The sequence below is a fragment of the Littorina saxatilis genome, linkage group LG12 (assembly GCF_037325665.1).
Source record: "Littorina saxatilis isolate snail1 linkage group LG12, US_GU_Lsax_2.0, whole genome shotgun sequence".
In the NCBI taxonomy this organism is placed as follows: Eukaryota; Metazoa; Mollusca; class Gastropoda; order Littorinimorpha; family Littorinidae; genus Littorina; species Littorina saxatilis.
In genome coordinates, this window is record NC_090256.1 from 75,547,657 (window position 1) to 75,569,858 (window position 22,202).

Sequence of the window (22,202 nt, forward strand, 5' to 3'; positions counted from 1 at the left end):
TTGTTAAGTGTTTCTTGTATAGAATATTGTCAATTTTTGTAAAGATTTTAGTCAAGCAGTATGTAAGAAATGTTAAATCCTTTGTACTGGAAACTTGCATTCTCCCAGTAAGATAATACATTGTACTACGTTGCAAGCCCCTGGAGCAAATTTTTGATTAGTGCTTTTGTGAACAAGAAACAATTGACAAGTGGCTCTATCCCATCTCCCCCCTTTCCCCGTCGCGATATAACCTTCGTGGTTGAAAACGACGTTAAACACCAAATAAAGAAAGATCATGATGATCACTTGCGTTCTCACAGCATTGCTTAAATAATAACTCTCCATTGTTTTGTCAGCGTGAAACTGATCATCAGTTGAGAGCGGTGTAAACTCAGTTTGAATTAATGCAAATTTACGCTGGTCTTGTGCTTGTTACATCAAGAGTGTATTAGATCGATCCACTTTATCTGATCGACAATCTTGTTTTGCAACTTAAAACCACATGCGTGCAAGAATTGTTTTTTTCTTCCTTTTCCGCAGATAGTTTTACAATGTACAATTCATTGTACAGTAGTAGTGAATAGTACATGACAGTACTAATCAGAACTGCTATAATACTTGAATGTATTCTGAATCTTTACAACAACGGCAACAAAGATAGTTCCAAGAAGCTTGTTGCGGTAATGCAAATTTCTATTGTTTCACTTTTGGACATCATTTATGTATTATGCATTGCTTAATTTGCTTTTCCCTATGGTAGCTTTTGTAATATAAGAAGCATTTTTTTCACGCAAACTCTTGAATTACACCAAGCTGTCCTTCTTTATTTTTGTGTTTGTTTGTTTCTGCAAACTTGGGCAAATAAAGGTTTTGCAAAGTTGATGGAGAGCTGTTGTAATTTTCTAGTTTGATTGATTTTCTTGAGAATTGAACCTTTGCTTTGAATTTTTAGTGAGAATAATGTTGGATGTGTACAACCGATACTCATGCATCCCAAACAGTGTTGGGCCTTCAGGAGTCCCTAATTACTGTTCAATCACTTGTTCTAGAAAAGTACAGATGAGTTGTTCTTCATTTTAACTACCGCTAGGTTTCATGCCTTGGCTGCCTGGTGTTTGCTGCAAGAATTTTAAGTTGCAGCTCATAGGATTTGCTTCACTCCCTGCTGCTGTTTCTAATTCAGGGACTAAAGTTTTACTCTTACGTTGGGAAAAATCAATGAGTGAAAGCGTGTAATAATACGAAGGTGACATTGGTAACATCTGCTGTGCATTTTAGCAAAGCAGCTGACTTATTTTGTTCACCTTCTCGCTTAAATGTCTTGTGTTTCTCTACACTTTCCCTTGATACATACATACCCACAAGCACACCTGTTACAAGTGAACACACAGCATACAGACGATTAAAACGTTCACAATCAATCACACAAGCAATACTCAATATGCGGGATGTTGTAAGAATACCCAACAGCATTTCTTTTCATTTCAATGCACATTTTATTCATATCTGGTTGTAACATTGGAGTTTTTTTGTACAGATACAATTTCTATCATTCTACTGCTGAATCTGAAGGTCGTGCTTGTCTGTCAAAACACTCCACAAAAACACTAATAACAATAACAAAAAAAAATTCACAGTGCTTTGGAAGATGACTCGCTCGTCTGTTTATAATTGTTATTTGAAAGACAGAGCAATGCATCATATTGAATAGAAAGAAGTCCAAAGAAGGATATAAAGTCATAATTAAGTTATGAGTTTAATCACACATCTTACTGGGCTGTACAGACAGTAATTATAAAAAGTCTCTGCAGTTGACAGGCTTTTGGCATTATCTAATAAAATTAAATAAATAAATGAAAATAAAAATCCAACACCAAAATACTGTTTGTCCATGTAAAAGTGGTGCATTCAGTTCTGCCAAGCAGATTAAGTTTCAATCACAAAACAGCTGGTTGGGTCGTCATGTCTTTTACGTCTGATCAACATCGATGGTGAGGTCGACTTTGGTCATGACAGTCGGCACACCCATGCCACCGCCGCGTAAACCAGCCAGAAAGACTTGAGGCTGCGGAACATTGCTGTAGCCATCCGTCTTGGTCTGTGTGTCTGTATCTCTGTAGAGAATCATCAAGGTGCAGATTAGAGTATTGAACATCTCCAAGAAACCAGAGGAATTCCGGCAGTTTGATAAGTGCTTTAGAACTAGTGTGTCCAAAAACAGTATAGGCCTGAATCAAGACTGCTAGTTACCCCATGGTTAATTTTCATACCCCACATGCACCCATGTCACTGAGCAGAAGCAGTCCTCAAACTTCCTCAGTATATAATGACAAGCGACATCGACTACACAAATGAAGATGTCTTTTTCGACTCTTTCCTCCAACATAAAATTATCTTTGAAGTCACACGCGAAACAAAGCTCGAGAAGACATCATAATGCAAATTATGGCGTCACATAAAAAAAATGACAAAGAATTTCGAGAACAAACTTTGTCTTGGTTACTTTATTGTAACAGCAGCAGAACATTACTATACTTGTAAGGTCACCGCAAGACTGTGCATGTAACAGTGTTGTATAGCAAGAATTTTCTTATTTTTGGCACTGATTTGTAGTGGGGTGTGTGTAAATCCCATAGTAAATGTACGCTCTGCCTGACGGATTCAAGCTAATATGACTGAAAAGTTTCATGTATAGGTAAAATTAATTGCAGATGAACAAAAATAAAGGGGTACTTACTTGAGAGGGTAGACCTGAGTAGTATTGTCTCGCCGTATGTTGCTGAGGTTGGTTTGCATGGAAGTAGTGATCCTGGTCCGCAAGTTTGCCTGTACACCAATTTGGTTGATTAAATTATGCATTTGGTATAATTTTTGTAAAGACTTATCACATGCTTTAGAATTAAAGAAAAACACATGCAAGAGAATCTCCACTAGGGCTTTTCTCTGCATACTGTATATCATCTATATGTCATGCCACAAGCGAATCTTAACAAGTGCTTTTATCTGCATAATAAAAACAAGTATGGAAGGTTGTTGGAATATTTAATTTTTGACAAAACAAAATGCTGTCTTAAGAAGTGGACCGACAGAAAAAACACATATTTCAATACCAATAATGAACTTAATAGCTTGGAAAATCTTCTATGTCCCTAGCCAGTTAATGATCACAAATTCACCAGTTTCTGCATCAAGCCTTAAATAAGCCATCACATTCATTGTGTGGTTGATGTAACTGTCCGCTGACATATGATATCTAGTCAATTTTAATTACCAACACTAGTTGATATCAATAACCGGAACATACCAGCTTCATTGCTTTTCGACGGAGTTCCCACTCGTTCCATTCGTAGGACCGGACGATGTTGGAATCTATAAAATGCGTGTCGGTCTGCGTGCCACTCTCACATTTCGTCACTGGTTTCTCGACCATCTTGCCCGCGTCACGGCCCTGCAGGTTGACACATGGTTTTATCATCAAAAAACGAGCATTGTAGATTATTTCTAATCAAATTTAATTAAGAATAAAAAAACAAGAAAGATATGTTGTTGAAACGTTTAATTATTGACGAAACGTTACGTTACGTTCACAGATTTTCGACCCAGTCGACTTGTGCACAGACAAACAAACACTAATTATACAGAAAAAACTTATCTGACAAAGAGTTCAACCACTTGCAAGGAAGACAAAAGCAAGGCAAGTGGCTGAACATTTTGTCAGATAAGTCTTTCTGTAATTAGTGTTTGTCTGTGTACTAAAAAGACCGCTGGGTTGAAATATCTGTGAACTATTTTGCTTTGTCAATAATTTAACGTTCCTACAACATACCTTTCTTGTTTTTCTATTCTGAATTTGGAACGTTGGAACGTTGGCAGTCTATTTACACCCCCGGTATAGGGGTGTGTATAGGTTTCGGTCGATGTGTTTGTGTGTTTGTGTGTTTGTGTTCGCATATAGATCTCAAGAATGAACGGACCGATCGTCACCAAACTTGGTGAACAGGTTCTATACATTCCTGAGACGGTCCTTACAAAACTTGGGACCAGTCAAACACACGGTTAGGGAGTTATTGGTGGATTAAGATTCTACAAGGACATATTAATGGTCAAAGGGAAATAACCTTCTCAGTTGGTGGCAGTGAGAATGGTTATTTCCCTTTGACCAACGGGGGTGTTTTTCCTACCTCGAAGGAATTTCTTGTTGTTTTTGGATTCATGGTTTTATTAGTTAAATCAGAAAGACAAAGATCCTTAACAAAATTATAAAAATAAGTCAGCAAGATAACTTAATTGGGAGTGGGTAGCGGTCAGGATTTGGGAAGCTTCATTCACAAAAGGTAGAACAATAACCATTTAACATAATTGCTGTGTCAAACTTTTTTTTAAATGCCAGCAAACTATAAGAAGCAACAGCTGGTGTAGAGTTCATTGTTTCTGAAGTAGTCAGATTTTTGCTTCAAACTTTACAGCCAAAGAACATTATTCAAAACAACAACAACAACAACAAAAAAAACAATGAAACTCGCATAGCATAAAACCACAAAAGAGAGCTAAAAAAAACAACAACACCTGAAACTATTCTTCTCTATTATGAAGCAGGGAACCATATCATGCAACAACACTATCCACAAACGTGTGAGAACTGACCTGAGAATAAGGAGTGATGGTAGAGAACTGGGTGTGAAGCTCCAGCAGCTGTATCAACTCTGGACTCCGTTTGGCTCCTTCAGCAACAAGTTGGATAAACCTGTGTACACAAATATTCACCATTAGACTGAAAGAACAGCCAAACTGAGAGCTCAGATTTTATTGAGCTTACTGCAGGATAAACTACAGGATAAACATACATGTAATCACTGAGTTGTTGTATACATGTTTAAATCTTGCTGCGGGTAACTGCAAAGGTTTTGAACATCCAAGAGATCTACTGTGTCTAAAAAAACAAAAATTGCGTTTGTGTGCGCATTTCGCCATTTGTGTGTACACATGAACATGTGTGAGCACATTGATTTGTGCATGTGCGTTTGTGCACAAGTAACACATGTGTGTAAGTGAAATAGATTAACATAAAGTATGAGAAAAAAAGTGTCCTGAAAAACACAATCTTACACGTAATACCAAATTATCTTACACGTAATACCAAATTATCTTACACGTAATACCAAATTTCAGCAACCGCGCACGGTTGGCCTAGTGGTAAGGCGTCCGCCCCGTGATCGGGAGGTCGTGGGTTCGAACCCCGGCCGGGTCATACCTAAGACTTTAAAATTGGCAATCTAGTGGCTGCTCCGCCTGGCGTCTGGCATTATGGGGTTAGTGCTAGGACTGGTTGGTCCGGTGTCAGAATAATGTGACTGGGTGAGACATGAAGCCTGTGCTGCGACTTCTGTCTTGTGTGTGGCGCACGTTATATGTCAAAGCAGCACCGCCCTGATATGGCCCTTCGTGGTCGGCTGGGCGTTAAGCAAACAAACAAACAAACAAACCAAATTTCAGCATACTTACTCTTGAGGACTTTGAGAAAATTCATAAGCAGCTTCTTTGTTGGAAAATGCATAGTAATGGTCCCTGTAACGCATGACGCCTATCTCAGGATTGGCTGGAACGAGTAGTCGATCATACTTCCCCAGTGTGTAGGCACAGTACCCCTGAAAAAGAAGGCACAACAATGATCTTGTCAAAAGTGTTAGGGACTGAAAAGTTGGCTTGTGGCTAAAGCATGCAAAGGGAGAGAAGGAAACAAGTCGCGTAAGGCGAAATTACTACATTTAGTCAAGCTGTGGAACTCACAGAATGAAACTGAACGCACTGCTTTTTTTCACAATGACCGTAGTCCGCCGCTTGTGCATAACGGAGTGAAACTGACGAGCCTGTTCAGCGCGGTAGTGGTTTCGCTGTGCTGCATAGCACGCTTTTCTGTACCTCTCTTCGTTTTAACTTTCTGAGCGTGTTTTTAATCCAAACATATCATATCTATATGTTTTTGGAATCAGGAACCGACAAGGAATAAGATGAAATTGTTTTTAAATCGATTTCGGAAATTTAATTTTGATCATAATTTTTATATTTTTAATTTTCAGAGCTTGTTTTTAATCCAAATATAACATATTTATATGTTTTAGGAATCAGGAAATGATGTAGAATAAGATGAACGTAAATTTGGATCGTTTTATATAAAAAAAAAATTATTACAATTTTCAGATATTTAATGACCAAAGTCATTAATTAATTTTTAAGCCACCAAGTTGAAATGCAATACCGAAGTCCGGCCTTCGTCGAAGATTTCTTTACAAAAATTTCAATCAATTTGATTGAAAAATGAGGGTGTGACAGTGCCGCCTCAACTTTTACAAAAAGCCGGATATGACGTCATCAAAAGTATTTATCGAAAAAAAGAAAAAAACGTCCGAGGATATCATTCCCAGAAACTCTCATGTCAAATTTCATAAAGATCGGTCCAGTAGTTTGGTCTGAATCGCTCTACACACACACACGCACAGACACACACATACACCACCCACGTCCCTCGTCTCGATTCCCCCTCTATGTTAAAACATTTAGTCAAAACTTGACTAAATGTAAAAAGCAAGATATTTGAAATGACATCTAATCTTCTTGACTGTGAAATAAAGATTCAAAACAAGATTATTTTTTCAAAGACATTTTCATTAAAAAGCAAGAAGGTCATAACATACCTTGTACATGAGGGGTAGTTTGCTGAAGTTCTTGGTGGTCTCACGAAACAGCCATTCTCTGTTCTCAACCCGAAAGTCCTTGGGGTTGACCCGCTGCTCCGGAACCGCAGTCTGCAACACACAGCTAATTATATATCAACCTCTGACAGATACAACAATCTCCATAATGTCAACCTCTGAGAGATACAATAATGTTCCTCTTATCACAGCTGCATGTTCATTCAATCGTCTTCAGCCACCACATAATATTGCCCCATTCTCCACCTAGCTTATACCCCAGCAAAGAGAAGACCTATGACAGCTCACAGTAATCATTTTCTACTCAACATTGCTGCTCTGCTTTTAGTACTATGTGGTATCTTCACCATTTTCTCCCTCAAGTCAAACAAAAATGGGACTTCCAAGCCCAGAAACAACAGCAGAATTAAGACACTCATAAAAATTAAAAACCGTGGTGAAACAAAAGAGAATGAAGCAAGTGTTCCTATGACCCACCCATAGAAAGCGTTAAACACTCAAAAAATGTCAGTTATCATCACAGAAATTTGTACTTGGAACAATATCTGAAATGGTAGACTTACTGCCTGAATGCGTTCCTCGTCAGTGACAATTTCCAAACCCGCCAACAGGTATGGGTTCAGTACGTCATCGCTGAACAGCTCCTTGTGCCCCTGAAACAGTCACGACACCAACACAGTGATAGGACCACGAAAACTATTTTACAATTGAAAATTCTAACTATCACACTTTAATAATTATAACCTTCCCCAAATCAGTTATCAGCAATTCACAAACGTGAATCCAGTCATTTATTAGTTTGTATTGTTAAGTTTTTTGTATTTTCGAGGAGAAAAGTAGCTTTAACACTCACCCTGGTGAAAGGCTCGAGACTGGCCAAGATGTTGCTCAGCACGCTCAGCAAAACCATCTCGTCCTGAAAGCCGCTCCACAGCTGGGCCAGGTGGATGAACTGGGGCTAAAAACACAGAGACAGTCACATCTTGTTTAAACTGTGCAAGGAAGACAGTGAAGCTTACTTACCAGTGTCAAAAACAAACCTTGGAAGACAAAGTAAACAGACAATCATGCTGAGTCTTGTGCATCAAGGGAGATTCATCTTCTTCTTCTTCTGCGTTTGATATTATGGCCATTAAATCATCAGGTCGGTGGCTGCCATGAAGTCCGCAGCCTTCTGTAGATCGGCAGGGGGTCCCCAGAGGGAGATAATAATCTAGCTTTCTCTTACCTGTGAACACTGCGGGCAATCTAAAATAACCCTTCCCCTAGCTCCTCTCAAGAAAACAAGCACATACTGAATTCTTTTGCAGAGACATAAGTGTCATGAGAAAAATCTGTACATCACAAAAATGTTGTTAAATTACATATTCTTACCCCAATTCTCATATATAAATGCATTGACTTCAATCTTACATGCTAGATGTCGAAAAACTACTCAAATTACCTGCCCTTGCAAGGCTCTATAATCTGGCCGACTCGTTCAGCAGGACCTCTCAGCTAGGCTTGCACACGGGTTGGGCCATCTGCATACAGGGCTGGAGGTTGTGCTGTTTGTGTTACAGATCGGGGGTTTTGACTCTGGTCTTGGTGCATGAAGCACATAGGTCCTCCACTTTCTCTGTGTATGCCCCTCGTTGGCCTCCTTGGACAATTGGCGTATAGAGCGGGGGTGCAACTCCTTAGCGCCCCTCTCTCAATCCAGGTGGTTAATCACCTCTGTTTCTTTTTGGCTCTGGGCAGCTTGGCCTCTTCTTGGAGGTTCCGGCGTCTTGGCTATCTCAGCTACTTTGGAACAAATAGGCCTCTCTTCTGATGTTCATGGCGCTTTTGCGGGCATGATCAAAGGACCTTGTTTTTAGAGGTTTAGAGGCGTCCCCTTGTTTAACGCGTAGGACTGGTCGGCTGGGCGTTAAGCAAACAAACAAACAAACAAACAAACGCGTAGGACTTTGTTCTTCTTACTCTGGGCCTCAGCCCCAAAGGGAACTGAGGCACTTGCGTTGTTGGGGTTTACCGTAGGTTGTAGCCTTGGAGCTTATAGTTCCGTGTTTTCATGGTTTTTCGGCCAGATTTCCTTGAATCAGAAACCTGGTCAATCTCCACTGGTGTTTAATTCCCTCCTCTCGGGAGGATTCTCGTTCCGGGTGGTTTGGATTTTCTAACTGTCTGGTTAGAGTTTTTTTAAATCCTTTTTTGATTTGCGCTCAGTCAATTGGAACTAAGAGCCAAAAGCTCATGTTCTTATCACTTTACACTATAAGTGAAAGAGGTGTAAACATGTGAAATAATTCCTAACAAGGATTATTTCTTATTTTACACAGACTGTCTGCTGTGGCATTTAGCTTATCATTCAAGAGGTGACTAAACTAAAAGGGACACAACTGCACTCATTATTTTGACATGCATTTCAGTTGGTTACTTCCCTTGACTTAAATTAACTACTTTTCGTCAGGTTCTGGTAATTGCAATTATCAAGTTATAAAATAGAAGTAGTGATGAGAAAATTATCAGAAGTATCTGAAAGTCATTGGTTACATTTAAGGAATATTTAGATGTTGAAATTATATTTTTAACTATGAAGATATATTACTTATGATGAAACCACCTTCCAACTTTTTGAGTTCCCATGTCTGGAAGTGGGGTTTCTCTCTTTTTGATGGATGATGTTCTGAGAGAGATGGCACCGGCTTCGGGTGGCTAGAACATGGGGATTAAAGTGCTCCTAATTCAGGTAAGAGACTGAAAATACTGTGGGAGATGATCACACAAACTGTTTACTTGTATTTCTATGCAAAGATAAATCATGGATGAATAATATTGAAGATGATTCCAGTAGATAGAAAATGGTATATATGTCATTGTCTGTTGTGTGGCCATGTGGTCTTGAGTTTGGGAAAAACCTGTGTGAGGTATCGGAAAGAGTTCTGTGGTTTGAAATGTTATGTTTGTAATTTGTATCAAGTTTCTCTGTTGGTTACTATTTGTATTTGTCACTTTATGAGGGGAGAAAATACATGTTGAGGAGTCTGATTTTGACTGATGGAGTTGGGACTTATGGGACTGTTTTGATGGAGTGGAATCACATTTGTGTTAGTGTATGCTGATACAGTTCTTTTATGACACTGTGTGTAGTCTAGTATGGCTGAGTAAGATAAGGCTGAAATGTATTTTAGTCATATCAAAGAAGAACTTGAGGCATCAAGTGTTTTGGTTCTTCTGTGAGTGGTGTATTTTTAATTCATCACTAGTGGACGTAGTGACGTTTTGATTTGACTTTGTTGCACTTAGTCATATGCAACTCAAAACACATCTTCTTGTTCATGTTTAAAAGAAAGTTGTTATCATAGATGGTGATCGAACATTTTCTTGTCAATGTTGATTCCTATGCCGTGCGTCACATGACATACTTTTCGGTTCTAAAGCGCTCAAGTTTTGTCATAAGAGGTTGTCTCGTTTTGTATTTGTATTCTAATCCTATGTTCTTATTGTCAGGTTGTTTACTATTTACATTTGTTTTGTTATAGTGTGTTTATGAGTGTTATGCATTGTATTTTCAGGGGCACTTTTCCTACCTCCCCTTCAGAGCTGCCATGCTTTAAGTGTTTTAGTTTATGTTTTTTCCTCAAGTGTTTAGTTTAGCTAATAGTTATTGTTTTTTACCGAAGTTGTGTATAAGAAAAGAAGTGTTAGTGTTAGTGAAAGTGAAGAAAAGGTAATAAATGTTTAAAAGTAAATTACAGTGTGTTGCCTTGACGACTGTGTAGTAGTGAAAGTTGTTGAGTGTTGATGTCGTGAAAAGTAAAACTCAGTCTTGTAGAGTAGACTTTTTTCTAAGAAATCTCTTTTCCCGAACCCGACCTTATGTCCACTTAATACATTCCGGCGAAGTGACAAGGTTTAAATAAAATTGGCAATACGACTACTTGTAGTATTGGCAAGGTTTACATTTTGGCGCCCAATAAGGGACTGAGATAGTGAGAGAGAAAAAAGTAAAGACTGGAATAGTGGAAAATAAATGACTCAATTGTTTTTGTTTCAACTATTTTTTGTAATTTTAACTGGAAGATAAGGGTAAGAGGAAAACACATAACTAAGCATGATGGAAAGGCGAGAGACGAGGAGAGAGCGACAGGATGCTGGAGAGCGACAGCTGAGCCGATGCAGAGGAGAGAGGACGAAGAGAGATGAGCTGGATGACACCGCTGAGACGACACTGTTGCCAGGAAGAAAATCACCGATTTCAGTGACCTTGGGTGCTGTGGATTTTTGACCAGATGTGACTGACTTTTTTAGTCATGTTGTGGAGAGTTACCACATTTAGTGGCTTGGTTTATTTTGGGTGGTGATAATTCTTTCATCATAAATGGACGCTCGAAAGTATAGTTTTGATTTGATCTAGTTGTACTTGGTCGCGATATAATCCTAACAAAACTTTTTGTCTATTTTTCCATGTTTTCACAGTTTTGGTATTGTGATCTGAACCGAGTTTTCTTGTCAGGACGATTCCTGCCTTGAGTTTCACTATATGTTTGAACACTTCAGTCATTGGGTGCTACAGTATTTTTTGTCACAGGAGTTGCGGTTGATTTTTGTTTTGTCAATTTGTGATTGTATGACAAATAGGAGTGTCTTATTATTGTAATAGCTGTTGGCATACTGGAGTCATGTTGAAAAAATGTTGTTCGGAGTGAATAGGAACATTTTTTGATTTTTGGAAATGTTTGCCTGTTACTGCACTATATGAACTCCATTATAGAAAAATTGTCTGGGCCTCTAAATAGTTCAGTACTTGAAGGTCATCGGGTTTTTGGGTTTAACTCCGTTGCTACCGTTCCCACTCTTTTTGTTAACTCTGGAAGCTTCAAGATGTTGATTGTTTATCTTTTTGAGGCATGGAAATGATAAGTGTTAACAACTTGTTCATTTCTGCAGTTAATTCAAGTTGATTTGTCATTAATTTGAAAATTGCATAATTGTTGTTGTGTGGAGCAGAAGAAGATTGAAGTATTTGTTTTATGTTGATGGTTGTAAGAAATGGAACATAGGAATTGTATTGAGATAAGGGGAATCACCACGCGAACTGATTAGTCTGCACAGTTGCTTTATTAACTGTCAGCTTTTGAGAGATGTAATTCCGAGTGGTTACTGGTTACATCAAGAGTAATTTGAGACATCAAGTGAATGTCTTAGATTTTCTGTAAGGTGATTATGCTTAAAGCTAGTCACTAAATGGATGAAGTATAGTTTCGATTGACTCTGCTTGTAGCTGTGTCTGAATTAATCTTAACATAACTTCTTGTCCATTATTGAGGAATTTTGTTATCACAGACAAGTGGGGCTGTGGTTTAGACAATATTTCTGGTTGGGTTGGATTCCATATATCATGTAGTACATGATATGATATTCCTATTGTATTCCATTCTTCAATCATAACAAGAGCATTGCATTGTTTTAGTATTGTGTATTATGTGTTATGTTCTTTTTGTTTTGTTCTATGGTGTTTCTTTGACTTTGTGACAAGGGGAAGAGACAGATATTTTGAAAACAGGGATTTGCAAACAAGTTGCAATGGACTTTGGAACTGGGGAAAACAAACAAGAAGGTTTGGACTGCCGAGTGCAGTATAATGTGTTTTTGTCATTGTGAAATTCATTGAAGCAGTGCAGAGGTAGTGTGGGTGTATCTTGAGAGTCGAGTCAATGAATGTAGCTAAGCTGTGCCGGCGCACTTAGTTATATTTCTAATTGATTTGTATGTCTTGTGACAAGAGTGTGGTATTGGTTATGACGCATGGACGCATGTTGATTTTCTAAATATTCACTGTTGAAATAATGATTCTTATGGTTTAACCTTGTTAAAAGTACTTTGTCTTGATTGGGTGTTGAGATGAGGCACTGGACAAAGTTTTTGTTGATTCATGGTGAAAGGGAGATAATTTGGGTAATGAACTCGTATCTAACTCATGACGTGGTGATATAGTAAGATGCCTTTACTGTAAAGCCGTGAGCGAGAGTTTTTGTGAGTGTTAAACAAGAGCGCACATTGAAAGAGAACCCCTATATTATCAACTAAACGGGCTGATGGGGATGAAGGTTGCATTTTTGTATGGTAGTGTTGACATTGTGTTACTTTTTCTCTGTGGAGACAATTGACTGTCCAGATTATTTTTTAACCTGACTTTTGTGTGGTGCTATATGAACTGTATGCTGTTATAATTAATGAGTGGGATTTGGTTTCAGCGCTATTTCTTTTAGTTAGACTTGAGTCGTAGACACGCACCGGTTGTCTTTTAAGACACTTTTTGTTAACACATGAGAGATGAGCCATGTCGAGTTGAGATATTCAACGACAATGTTTTTAAGTTTTTGAAATGTTTACATGATTACCAGTGTTAGTAATAAGGAAACATTTTCTTTGGAGGGGTGTATGTAAACATGTGAAATAATTCCTAACAAGGATTATTTCTTATTTTACACAGACTGTCTGCTGTGGCATTTAGCTTATCATTCAAGAGGTGACTAAACTAAAAGGGACACAACTGCACTTATTATTTTGACATGCATTTCAGTTGGTTACTTCCCTTGACTTAAATTAACTACTTTTCGTCAGGTTCTGGTAATTGCAATTATCAAGTTATAAAATAGAAGTAGTGATGAGAAAATTATCAGAAGTATCTGAAAGTCATTGGTTACATTTAAGGAATATTTAGATGTTGAAATTATATTTTTAACTATGAAGATATATTACTTATGATGAAACCACCTTCCAACTTTTTGAGTTCCCATGTCTGGAAGTGGGGTTTCTCTCTTTTTGATGGCATGATGTTCTGAGAGAGATGGCACCGGCTTCGGGTGGCTAGAACATGGGGATTAAAGTGCTCCTAATTCAGGTAAGAGACTGAAAATACTGTGGGAGATGATCACACAAACTGTTTACTTGTATTTCTATGCAAAGATAAATCATGGATGAATAATATTGAAGATGATTCCAGTAGATTGAAAATGGTATATATGTCATTGTCTGTTGTGTGGCCATGTGGTCTTGAGTTTGGGAAAAACCTGTGTGAGGTATCGGAAAGAGTTCTGTGGTTCGAAATGTTATGTTTGTAATTTGTATCAAGTTTCTCTGTTGGTTACTATTTGTATTTGTCACTTTATGAGGGGAAAAAATACATGTTGAGGAGTCTGATTTTGACTGATGGAGTTGGGACTTATGGGACTGTTTTGATGGAGTGGAATCACATTTGTGTTAGTGTATGCTGATACAGTTCTTTTATGACACTGTGTGTAGTCTAGTATGGCTGAGTAAGATAAGGCTGAAATGTATTTTAGTCATATCAAAGAAGAACTTCTGTGAGTGGTGTATTTTTAATTCATCACTAGTGGACGTAGTGACGTTTTGATTTGACTTTGTTGCACTTAGTCATATGCAACTCAAAACACAACTTCTTGTTCATGTTTAAAAGAAAGTTGTTATCATAGATGGTGATCGAACATTTTCTTGTCAATGTTGATTCCTATGCCGTGCGTCACATGACATACTTTTCGGTTCTAAAGCGCTCAAGTTTTGTCATAAGAGGTTGTCTCGTTTTGTATTTGTATTCTAATCCTATGTTCTTATTGTCAGGTTGTTTACTATTTACATTTGTTTTGTTATAGTGTGTTTATGAGTGTTATGCATTGTATTTTCAGGGGCACTTTTCCTACCTCCCATACAGAGCTGCCATGCTTTAAGTGTTTTAGTTTATGTTTTTTCCTCAAGTGTTTAGTTTAGCTAATAGTTATTGTTTTTTACCGCAGTTGTGTATAAGAAAAGAAGTGTTAGCGTTAGTGAAAGTGAAGAAAAGGTAATAAATGTTTAAGAGTAAATTACAGTGTGTTGCCTTGACGACTGTGTAGTAGTGAAAGTTGTTTGAGTGTTGATGTCGTGAAGAGTAAAACTCAGTCTTGGTAGAGTATACTTTTTTCTAAGAAATCTCTTTTCCCGAACCCGACCTTATGTCCACTTAATACATTCCGGCGAAGTGACAAGGTTTAAATAAAATTGGCAATACGACTACTTGTAGTATTGGCAAGGTTTACAGAGGCTTCTCTTTATTGACTCTCACAAGAGGTGTTGCTACTTTCATAGGACAGTCCTATGAGTGGTGGCTTATTGAACACAGGGGGGGGCATTCAGTCCTCCCTCTGTTCCTTTACAGGTGTGCAGGAGTCCAGAGCCTGGGGTTCTTCTCTCGCTGGTGGTGTTCCTGTCGCCTATGCGAAGTTTTGCCAACAGCTCTTTGGAGGTCTGATGACGTGTTCATTAATTTTTTACCTCCTGGACATCTCCTGCTCTTAACTTGATGGGGCAATTTCCTTGCCCTCGTTAGTTTCTGCAGGACAGGTTCTCTCAGGGACATAAGTAAGTTCCCTCCGCCTTTAGGAGCAATCTGCATTTATGAGAATTGGGGTAAGAATATGTAATTTAATGGAAAATTTCAATAGTAAATTTTCATTTGATTAATATACTTACCCAATTCTCATAGTTAATACCCTCCCATCCATCCCCGCTACTTAATTTCCTAAGGGTTTTTGAGAAGTCTCGAATGATTATTCCGGATGCCGGCGCTCACGTGGTGTGCGGTGGGTTATGGGTAACCAGCTGGGACAGGGCATAGCAACGGCTATGGCGTCTGTTTTTAGCTTGGTTACCACCCTTGCAAGGGCAGGTAATAGACCCTATCGGTATTCCAAGCTCTCGTAATCTCTCGCAAACTTCAGAGCATAGCAAAGCATGCGGTACAGCGATCTCGTGCGAGCTGCACAAGCCAAGGTTCGAAGTTCTCGCGATGTTCAAAGCATAACAAAGAGCGAGTCTCGCGAGAGCTGCTCAGATACCGAAAAGGTCTATTTGAGTAGTTTTTTGACATCTAGCATGTGAGATTGAAGTCAATGCATTTATGAGAATTGGGTAAGTATATTAATCAAATGAAAATTTACTATTGAAATTTTCCATTTTACCATGATTTGCTTGAGCATCAAGGGAGACAATTTTAAGAAAATCCAGACTGGCTAACTCAAGTGCTTTTAGGAACAAAGAATTAAGAATACGCTGACAGATAAACAGGTTGACAGACAAACAGTCAGACAGGTAATTAGACAGGCGGACACAGGAAGGCAGACACCCATTCCCCCATCCATCTCAGCGCATGCAAATTGAGGAGAAAAGTTTCACTGACATAGACTTGAGCAGTCAGCACAGTGGCCATGGACTGGGCAGTGGTCTTGAGGTGTTCCATGTGAATGGACACACACACACACACACACACACACAGAACTCACTCACACACACACACACGCACGCATGCACACGCACACACACACACACACACACACTTTCCACTCACATAGACTTGAGCGGTGGGCACAGCGGTCTTGGACTGGACGGTGGCCTGGAGCTGCTCCATGCGCGTGGCCAGCTGGTTCTCCAGGAGCTCCACTTGCTGGGCACAGCTGATCACGTCATTCTGCCGCCAGAAACATTCAGGTGATTATAAGCACTTGTGACACTGAAGGTGCTGCAGTTTATAAGGTATCCAAGGGCTTCCAGATTTTTGTTGAAGAATTGCTTTTAACTGAATCAACACTGGTCTCTCAGTGAGGTCAAGGTCAGAAGGAGTTAAACATAAGAGTCAATGTACTATGGCTTAGTTGTAAAAATATTTCAGATTCTAAAATTGGTCAACACATTTTACTTCTATTTTTGCCCAAAACATTTTTCTCCATGAACAAACCACCGATGGTTTATTGTTTTAAAAATGTGCACGTACCAATGCAAACTGGCTGCCAATTTGTAAAAATCTCTTTTTTTAGCAAGCAAATGTTGTTATTCAAATTGTCAATTTATTCTCTCCCCATTACACTTACCAGGATGATCCTGAGGAAGGCTTCATGTTGACGTGTGTTGATCAACGATTCTTTCAGGAGCTGAATGGATGGTCCTTCCCGTGGCTGCTTCTTGTGCATCTCTTCAATCAGAGCTGTAAGGCAAAGTGCGTTAAAACAAATGTATTATTTAGGGTGTAATTTCTCTCAATTAATCGTTAAAGTACATACTGCCAAATGACAGAGAGACACTGCATATCATGAATGCTTATCGGTACCAATGTGTCAAAACACTATATAGGTGTGAAGGTAATTCTTTGTTTCACTCACCTGTGTACTTGTAGGCACTTTTTAGAGTACTCTGGATCTCTGAGTCAACACTCTGAGTTGTTGCAGGAACTGCTTCGTTCAGAATGGCTGGCACTGAAACCATTGAGACAAAATAGCATAATGAATCTTTACTCCTTCACATACGAAGCAGCTAATAAGTGACAGAAAAACCTTGAATAATGTTGTTCTTACCATACGTGCATGTGTGGATACAAATAATATACATTTTTAACTATAATGATTAAGGATATGAACTACACAAAACTAATCAAATGAGCATGTGATTTTCAGCCAAACCTAAAACTATACTTTGCAAGACTTCGGCACAAACACACCCACACACAAAAACAAAGAATAGATTGCACCTTGCAATAAAATAGAGATGCATTAACAAAATCCTACAAACAATAGAATACTATCAATATTTTATTTGACACTTACAGTCATCAATGCCCTCTCCGCCTTTACCACACTCCTTGTTGAAGAGACGGATTCCAGTGACAATCATGGTCAGTTCCAGGAGTTGTCTCTCCTTGTCACGCTTTGTCAGATTCATGAAGGACCCAAGTTCCGTCTGAGGGAACACTGACTGAAGGGCAGCTGATATTGAAAATACAGAAAGTTGATTTATTCATTCATTCCATTTGTGTGGATTGGTGGATGACGGTGGGTGGATGGATGGATGGATGGTTAGATTAATAACAAGGTACATGTCATTAAACATGTATGCCCAGAATGCATATATATACGTGAAATGATTCCTTTGCTTTCAAAACAGAATGTGTGCTTAAGAAAACAAATCATGTTAGTTTCCTTTATTTATAACATATCAGAGTTCATGGACACACACTTGCAAACAGACAGTCAGAAGTCAGACACACACACAAGCACACACAAACACCCATATAAGATGAATGTGAGGAAAACAAGTCTTCAAATACCTGTGGCTTCACGAACAACAGCTATGTCAGTGGGACTTCCCAGTCCAGAGCGAAGCAAGACGGCTGAAACAATTTTTCGATACAGGCTCTCCAGTTCCTCTCTTGTACGGGCTCGACTGTCAGTTATTTCCCTTACCACTGGCTGAAGACGAGACTCCAAGACACGACGATGCTCCTCCAAAAAGTCAGCTGAAAATCAGGACATTTCATTAATGATTGAGAATTACAGTAAGCACACAAAGTATACATACATGCAAAGTGTATACATCTGTCCAGATGCTGCACATTTTCTGGGATCACACAAGCACACACAGACACACACATACACACACTCTCTCTCTCTCTGTCTCACCACATTGTATTTCTATATATCTCTTTCAAATAAAAAGCTTTTGCTCTTAAAAAAACAAAAACAAACTTACATCTTGTTGTATAGTTCATGTCAAAGTAGACTTGCATCTTGACAGTATCAAGCGCTGCGGAGCGATTGTCCATGAGGCGCTCAACACATAGCTGTTCATTGAAAAAACCCAGTAATGACTGCTTATGTACAGACAGACTCACAGGAAAAGATGGAAAGACAGAGCAATAGAATACAGCCAGGTAGAAATATGAAATAATATTGTACACTTACGATCTGAGATCGAGACATCCTGCTTTCAAAAATTATTAGATGAACTATGCACATCACAGACACGGAGAGATATACAAACACACACAGACACAAACACAAAGACAGACGGATAGAAAGGCACACACACACACACACACACACACACACACACACACACACACACACACACACACACATACATACACACACACACACACTCACACACACTCACACACATTTATAATTCTATCTAATGTCTTTGGTACTGTTTAGATTACATATTCCTTAATTCCTTGGAGTTACTATGAATCAGATGTTTCAAAACCTCAACCCCAAAAGAGCATTGTACTCACCCTGATGAGTTTCTGGACATCGTCCTTGGTAAGCGTTCGGTCGACATTGAACTGGTTTGCTGGATTAAGCACCACAGCCTTCACCTGAGAAAAACATGTTCAAAATATGTTTAGACTTGAATTCTCTGCTTAATTGTCAACATGCCTTGAAAACTTGCTTCATGGTTATTTAGATCACTATCACCTCTCTATTCAATCAGAAACGGAGACAGAGATAACATCTATGCAAAATCTTATTGCAAAAGAAACTAGATTTAAACCCTCCCTTCCAATTGTTACAAGACAAAATCAAGTGCTTTGTAAAGCATGAGCCCTAGCATACCCAGGGATTGTGTTAAACTGGAAACTTCTGGTAGTTTGCCATTTAAAAACTCCAAATGCAGGAAATGACAAAACAGATTTCAATCATCTGACAAAAAGATGTAAATATCATATTTTAAACTCACCATAAATGCAACAAGAGTTTCTGAAACAGCTTGCCCCTTGCTCGCACATTCTTGGGAAATCTCCCTGATTATGTTCTTGATCACACTTTCAGCTTGTGCGCGAGACATTGTGACCACCTGTAAGCAATAGAGGTAAATAAACTTGTGTTTGATTAAAATTACATCTGTATGTGCATGGTCTTTATCTTGGATTGTAGTTGCATGCAACAAGATATTAGCCTCCAAAAAGTAGTGGGTTACTTTCCATGATTATAATGAAGAAAAAAATATGATCATAGATCATAAATATTGTCAATGAGTACAAATGTTTCGGCTTCATTTTGAATTCATGTTTTGATACTAATTTACCGATGCTGATCAATGCGATGCAGTCTTGATATTGGCACACACTTAAAAAACCCTTCTGTACAATACAATACAATACATTTAGTGTGTACGTTTGTGTTTGTGCATTCATACACAAAGTTAAAAAACAAAGGAATACTGTACTCACCGATACAAGAACGAGACAAGTCTTACCGTCTTGTCTCGTTCTTGTATCGATGAGTACAGTATTCCTTTGTTTGTTTAACTTTGTTCTTCTTACCACAGTCACTTCGTTGTTTAGATTTCCATTCATACACATTGTGTGTGTGAGTGTGTGTGTGTGTATGTGTGTGTGTGTGTGTGTGTGTGTGTGTGTGTGTGTGTGTGTGTGTGTGTGTGTGTGTGTGATTTAGAATGCAAAATCAAACGAGGAACAGCTGCAACAGTGCAATTAAGTGGCTTATTATTGAACACCAAGGATACACATCATTTTTCAGTACAGGATCTGCAAAGTACACCAGGAAAGTAAGTCAGCGGCAACCCGAGACACAAATCCTTTCTTCCACAAAACTATTGACAAACAACTTACTGTCTATACCTACGTTTTTTTTCGCCAAAACTCAGAAGAAAAGTTAGTTCAGCCTCTTGTACTCCATGTTGTTGGCTACCTATCACTAAGAAGAAGAAGAAGAAGATCCCTAGCGACGAATGTGCGCGCGCGTAGCCGGAAGCTAGGGGTACCGGAAGCAAAAGCAGTCACGTGACTGTTGATGGCTGCCGAAGAAGAAAAGACGAGGATGCTGCGGATGACTGAATGAAATTAGTCATTTTTCTGAGCGAATAATGCATAAAGAAACATGACAGTGTGGAAGAAAACAGACCACAGAGCCAAACTTGGAGTCGGTAATGATAACCTTTGATATTTTACTGGTATTCATTGAATGTGGTGTTTGTTTTGTTCTGCAAAAAACAAGGAAGTTGGATCCCTTGCGGAAATGGTAGCGAATAATGATGCATACATAATATTGTTCCCTTTTTCATGCATACTTAAAACCATGAAGTGCAGCAGCAGAAAACTTAGTCTGGATTATTCACCTTAGTAATGGTGTTGCCATACCATGATTTTTGTAGCTATAGTGTCAATTATGGCCACAACAGTGTACACTTTTTAGTGTCTCGTAGTCGTACAGTAAAGTGTCAGTTGCCAAACCTTCCTGGTCCAGCGTTCAAGTGGCAACGCCCGCTAGTAGGTCTTGTGGTCCTCATATAACAGAAATTGGTGCATTTTGCAAGCATGCATTGAAAGTATGTTACTTTGAGCAAAGCTAACATTGTTATATAATTCTTTCTGAGTTTCTCATCAAGAAACTAAAGAAGGAGATACAATGAAAAGAGATGCATTCCCTGTACAACTTTACAGGAAATAGGCCTACATGAAGTGCCTCTACAGGGAATGGGCCCACTGTATTACTTTATGAAATGTTTAATCATGTAGACGAAGGCAAAATATTCACTGGAGAACCTCAATATATATCGATACAAATGTTTAAACTGGAAAAAGTACACACAAAAATAAATAATTATGAAAGGGTGAACACCTACTGACCTAGCTTTGCCTCAGTACTACTTGACTCGAAAAAACCCCGAAAACCTCATCAATAATGAAAAAAATTAGTCCTTACATCGTGTTTTGTTGACATGTTTCATTGTTTGATTGAAATCATAACCTACATCTGCAACTTCCACTGTTCATCTTCATGGCATTGTTTTCGTGTTAGTGTGAGGATTTACGAAGGAGCGGAAGTAATAGACCTTTTTGTTATCTCGCAAAGGAATTGAACTCTAATGCAAGAAAACACTGAAAACAGACGATGTGAGCGTCATTGCTGTTTTCGTTTATGATTTGAGCATGGTTTAAGACAGAATAAAAGAGAATCTTTTGTTTTATCACTGATGAAAGTTAACCATTTGTGTGCGGGCACGTGTATGTATTAATGTGCGTATGACGTCATCAATACTTGTGCTTTAGAGTAACAAGAGTTACCTCCCTCGCATTGAAATCGATGTATTGACTTCGTTGAAAATCTGGCTCTTAACACAAAAATAAGGATGCAAATGGCTTGAAATTGAATCAGGCATGAATTCTAATAGACATGTCAAAAACTTCAATTTGAATTTAGATTTAGTGGTTTTAGATGGGGTTTTCGGGGGTTTTCAAAATCAAGTACCGTAAACTACCTTGTATACGCCAAGTATCGAGTAAACGCCCACCCCTTACTTTTGGTCAAATTCTGCGCACAGGGTACAGTACCTAGTACAAAAACGCCCACCCCACAGTTTCGATCATTGGAGTAGACAAGGAAAAACAAGTCGCGTAAGGCGAAAATACAACATTTAGTCAAGTAGCTGTCGAACTCACAGAATGAAACTGAAGGCAACGCAACGCAGCAAGACCGTATACTCGTAGCATCGTAGCATCGTCACTCCACCGCCAGTGGAATTGACAAGAAGAGCGGGGTATTCGTTGCGCTGAGAAGGATAGCACGCTTTTCTGTACCTCTCTTCGTTTTAACTTTCTGAGCGTGTTTTTAATCCAAACATATCATATCTATATGTTTTTGGAATCAGGAACCGACAAGGAATAAGATGAAAGTG

General features: G+C 38.7%; 2 protein-coding genes and 1 long non-coding RNA gene across 22 annotated transcripts in view; 2 read left to right on the forward strand and 1 right to left on the reverse strand.

Annotated features, from left to right (window-relative positions):
- Positions 1 to 1,454: 1,454 nt before the first annotated feature.
- On the reverse strand, positions 1,455 to 20,268 carry LOC138982776 (cilia- and flagella-associated protein 206-like). 3 transcript variants are annotated; one of them, XM_070356104.1, is made up of 17 exons: positions 20,150 to 20,268; positions 19,242 to 19,358; positions 18,796 to 18,879; positions 18,252 to 18,342; positions 17,830 to 18,018; positions 17,330 to 17,488; positions 16,889 to 16,981; positions 16,601 to 16,713; positions 16,081 to 16,200; positions 7,546 to 7,650; positions 7,256 to 7,345; positions 6,675 to 6,785; positions 5,485 to 5,627; positions 4,627 to 4,726; positions 3,287 to 3,430; positions 2,720 to 2,808; positions 1,455 to 2,096 (listed from the first exon to the last, which is right to left on the reverse strand). In XM_070356104.1, the coding sequence occupies exons 2-17, from the start codon at positions 19,347 to 19,349 to the stop codon at positions 1,952 to 1,954; spliced, it is 1,884 nt and encodes a 627-aa protein (XP_070212205.1). In that variant the 5' UTR covers positions 19,350 to 19,358; positions 20,150 to 20,268; the 3' UTR covers positions 1,455 to 1,951. The 3 variants fall into 3 exon arrangements, with proteins under 3 accessions (XP_070212205.1, XP_070212206.1, XP_070212207.1); XM_070356105.1 differs by having other exon boundaries at positions 20,137 to 20,220; XM_070356106.1 differs by having other exon boundaries at positions 20,146 to 20,207.
- LOC138982778 (uncharacterized) lies at positions 7,657 to 10,426 on the forward strand. The gene is made up of 2 exons (XR_011460971.1): positions 7,657 to 9,423; positions 10,250 to 10,426. It is a non-coding gene; the product is annotated as an uncharacterized lncRNA (long non-coding RNA).
- A 44-nt stretch (positions 20,269 to 20,312) lies between the features above and the next one.
- Positions 20,313 to 22,202, forward strand: part of LOC138982785 (dedicator of cytokinesis protein 1-like) — a 120,366-nt gene continuing 118,476 nt past the window's right edge. For all 18 annotated transcript variants that reach the window (XR_011460976.1, XM_070356113.1, XM_070356112.1 and 15 more), the window contains exon 1: positions 20,313 to 20,450. Coding sequence is in view for 17 of the 18 variants with exons in the window: in XM_070356113.1 (XP_070212214.1) it covers positions 20,405 to 20,450 (46 nt within the window). In the remaining variant the exon portion in view is untranslated. The remainder of the gene's footprint in view (positions 20,451 to 22,202) is intronic.